We start from the raw sequence: 4,390 nt of genomic DNA on the forward strand, positions 1-4,390 counted from the left end.
TATCACACACACACACACGCACTTTTTTCTTACCTAACGAGAAGAGGCGTAAAGCCAGTCCCCTTGTGTGTTGACGCCCCACCCTTGCAGACAGCAGGGACCTATCGGTCTGCGTTATTGCGCCATCACTTACATTTTATGAGAGGCCCGACGCATTGACAGATATGGTGTATTACCCCAGGTGGTCCCCCCTCTCATGGATTATCGGCCATCGCATTGATCCGTCCGAAGACGCTCCAGCGTTTGGAAGATCAATCTTGTGAGAACAGAGAGAACATTGCGGAGCCACGCTTGGAGTTATACGTCATAAAAGTACCTAGGATTTAATTCTTGTAAAATGTATTAAACTTGTAAATCCTGACGAACTCAAACGGTTGTAATAACGCTAGTGATTTTAGTTATATTTCCATAGGTCTATGGCTGGTTTCTTTTTTTTTTTTTACCTCTGTATACAAATGAATGCTGCCCTCTAGTGTCGACATATAATACACAATACATTATTTAATTTCACAGAAATCAAAGTAGCTTTTATTGTGAAAACAAAAACCAGAACATAGTACAAATGACAAAGAAAGCCACCTATTTCTACTAGGTCATCATAAACAGTGAAATATCTTTGGAATCAGCTTATAAACAATAATTAAAAAGGTCTTTCATTTACACCCATGTGCATGGATCACATGTTACATATAAAGGCAAATTGCATTTATTTAGCTGATATAAATATTAATGAAACTGAAGTACACTAAAAAATAACAATTGTGTGAATAGTCTTTTAAATGCCTGTCCTGATCAAAAATATGTGCAATATGATTAAGATCTTTATAGTACTGTCCTTACCAATACAATAGTATAGTAAACTGATTTGATATCACAATATGTCAGACATCTTACCGTCTTTTTCCAGTGTAAAAACAAGTTTTATAAATGAGATCAAAACACTCAAAACAATGCCCACCTTTACAAAATTCCAATTTTACCCAATCTTATAAAATACAAATGTTTAAAGAAATCTACAAAATTGAAAAAAATAGAAAAATCCCTATTCAAATATCAAGACACTTTCTCCCAGTCCTTTTTTATATTAAACTCAGAGAGAATATATTTCATTAGGTGACGCACATAATTAAAACCTGAACTGACTTTTAATAATGTGAAGCATTGTGAGGCAATGGAGAGAGAGAGAGAGAGTACCCTGAGACACAAGACCTTGCTAGCCTTCTTAAAATTAAACAAAAAAGCAAATACGAACCAGACACCATATTGGGAGTCCACTAAACAGCGGCGGCCCTTTTCCTTCGCTAGGAAGTCATCTAAGTCTCGGAGAGTTAGTAGTTATTTATGTACATTCAGTAGGAACTGGACAAATGGTCTCAAATTCATTCACACACACACACATTCTTCTTATTCCAGCGCACCTACCTGTCCAAAGATCGAAAATGGACGCTGCACAGTAATACTAAACTCTCAACTCCGAGAGAACATTAATTCAGACGCGATTGGGCGGGAAAGGACTCGGCCCACGTGTGAGCAAGCTTCAAGTACCCCTCAACTATCAAAAGGATTAACAATCTGCTGGCCATCCCCACTTTCGTAAAACATACGAGGTCCCAGTTTCTTAGTCCTTCAGTGACCCCGAGATCTTCCAACTGCGAACCCTGAGGCTGGAGACAGAGAGAGGACGGTCTCACGTCTTTGATTTCCTTTGCACGTCGTAGGACGACGAGGTTCGGCTTTGTCCTTGCTTGGTTTCAGTACGCTAGCTTCAGTAGCTTCGATAGCTTCCCCCAGGTACGAGCGACCGAACGTGACCGTCTGCTAGCTTAGCTTAGCGACCAAACTGAAGCCGCCCGCGACAGACGCTGCGTCAGCCCGCACCGCGGGTTCATGTCGTGCCCAGCGGGGGTGGGATGTTCTTATTGACGCGGTCGAGGTTCTGGGCGAGCGTCTTGGTGAGCAGGGCGTGGGATTTACCACAGTAGGTGTTGGTGGTCTTCAACAGCGCTGCCTCCAGCGGGGCCAGGAGGCCGGCGTTGGGGTCGGCGCCAAAGGAGTACTGTTGGAGGCAAGGAGGACGGAAGGTCAGGTTTGAGGTTTTTTGGGAGCTTTTAACGCAAAACTGCTGAGATTTTCAAGTCACACAATTGAGAGACTTAATGCCCCTTAAAAGTCACACGAAGAAGGCTTTGGAGAGAGAGAGTACCCTGAGGCACAATACCTCGTTGGTCTTCTCAAAATAAAAATGGATGTCATCTAATGCTTGGAGAGTTAGTAGTTAACTGACTTTGCGAGATTAAAAAGGTTGTATCTGCGATTCTAGGCCGAAACATAAATGATCACATTCTTCTGATCTTCCCTCACTATCTGCCCGCCCAATAAGCAGGCTGTCAAAAAAACGCGTCTCTGTAGGCAGCCTTTGCTCCGAGATCGCACACAAAAACAAGTGGTACTATCAACCACTCAAAACCAAAATAAATAGTATTCCATCCAATCACCGACAAGAAGGGGTGTTGTGGGGCATTGAGCCGTGCACGAAACACGGGAGCTGGCTCTGTTTGTTTGGGATCTCGCTTCGAATACCAACAGAAGTGACATCACCCAACATCGCTGATGCAACCTTTAAAAAGGCCTCTACTTTATTGATGGATAAGCCTATGAGTTGCTACAGTACACCGTGTAGGCTGATCTATCCAGCATTCATCTAGGTCACTAGGCAGGAACAATTAAATGGCTTGTAATGGCTAGGACTCACACCTTCTGGAAAAATAGGGGCCCTTTAAATTTTGAGTAATTAAGGAGCAAGTTTTTCCCAAACATACTTGTAGGATTAGGTGAAAAAGGAGAACACATATTGTAATTAAATATTGATGCGCCGCACATCAAACCAGATTCAGTAAGAGTCTTGTAGATTCCCGACTTCGTAGCGTTACGGTACCCTGGAGATTAGAGGTAGTTATGTACAATATGAATTATTGAATATACTCCAAAAATCTTCTCACGAACAGAAATATTGGTCTCATTTTGGTGCTAAACTTTGATGAGGCATGTAAAAAGAATACAGTTCTTTTTTTTTAGAGAGCGGTAAAGGGAGAGGTGGTGGGTGGGGTTAAATGTTTGAGGTTTGATTTTTTTTAGAAACAGAATTGCTAAATATGAATCATGTTTTTCATAAAGCTTTTTCTACAATCACAATTTCAGTGTACTGAGGAGGGATTTACCACCCACCCTGAATGAGTAATTTAGCAGACACCTCGACTAAAGCAACTCGCAGTGAAACGTTCAGATACAAGTCACTATTTAATGAGCAGTTAGAGGCTAGGCTATGTTGCTCAGGGCTGCCTCCAGGCTTCATAGATACAGTTTAAACCCAACCAACCACTCTCACCACCAGACCATCAACAGACACAGCATCCACTCGCTCTTTAACCCCTTAACGGGAAACAAACATTCCCAGCAATTAAAACCATAAAAACCGCTCCTTTGAGACAGCTGGCGGGAGAAAATGAATAAAATATATACAAGTATAATATACACAAACACCGGAAATCTCACTTCAACCTGACTTTTCCACTGAAAAAAAAAAAACACGAAAAACTGCGACACTGAACGTTGATTTTTTAATTCATTAATAGAATAAAAATAATTCAAAAGTAGTGAGCTTTATTTAAACGAGCCCCGGAGACAGAGCGAGTGGCGGAGGCTCACTCTGAGCCCGTGTGATGACCCACTCCTCCCCTTCATGGCTCCTCTATAACCGCCGCGACTCCGTTACGACGCTCCAAGGAAATCAACCGGAATTATGATGCTTTATGCTAGCTCATTTGTTTTGTGGTCGAAAGCCCCCCGCACACACCTCCTCATTCTCTCTGCCCCCCACCACCCAACGTTATTTGGTCACAAACTGAATGGATCTTTTATGAAGGTAAGCATCCACACACACACACACACACACACACACACACACACACACACACACACACACACACACACACACACACACACACACACACACACACACACACACACACACACACACACACACACAATAAAGTTGCATCTACAGTGGGGAGCATTGATTTTGTGTAGGTGACGGGGGGGCTGTATGTGTGCAGACCGCCGCCACCCCCCCCCCCCCCACCACAGACACACACCCTAAATGTACAGGCGGCTGTAAAAATTAATGACCGTTTCCCGGGCTTGGCTTTAATAGCCTGGGGCACGAGAGAGAGAGAGAGGGCGAGCAAGAGAGAGTGGGAGCGAGAGAAAGTGAGGACAAAGGATTAAGACCTCACTGGTCCACGGCAGACAGACAAAAGAAGAGAAGAGCGTCTGGGTTTGGATTCTGTCTTCGAAGCATTCTTGTGTTATATTGGGTCTTTGGATCTGTTTC

The 4,390-nt window shown here is 43.1% G+C and overlaps 1 protein-coding gene across 1 annotated transcript in view; it reads right to left on the reverse strand.

Moving 5' to 3' along the window:
• Positions 1 to 487: 487 nt before the first annotated feature.
• Positions 488 to 4,390, reverse strand: part of gxylt1b (glucoside xylosyltransferase 1b) — a 10,355-nt gene continuing 6,452 nt past the window's right edge. Inside the window, exon 7 of the mRNA XM_056578804.1 lies at positions 488 to 2,056. Within this exon, the coding sequence (XP_056434779.1) occupies positions 1,886 to 2,056 (171 nt within the window). The 3' untranslated portion in view covers positions 488 to 1,885. The remainder of the gene's footprint in view (positions 2,057 to 4,390) is intronic.

The sequence above is a fragment of the Gadus chalcogrammus genome, chromosome 19 (assembly GCF_026213295.1).
Source record: "Gadus chalcogrammus isolate NIFS_2021 chromosome 19, NIFS_Gcha_1.0, whole genome shotgun sequence".
Lineage (NCBI taxonomy): Eukaryota > Metazoa > Chordata > Actinopteri > Gadiformes > Gadidae > Gadus > Gadus chalcogrammus.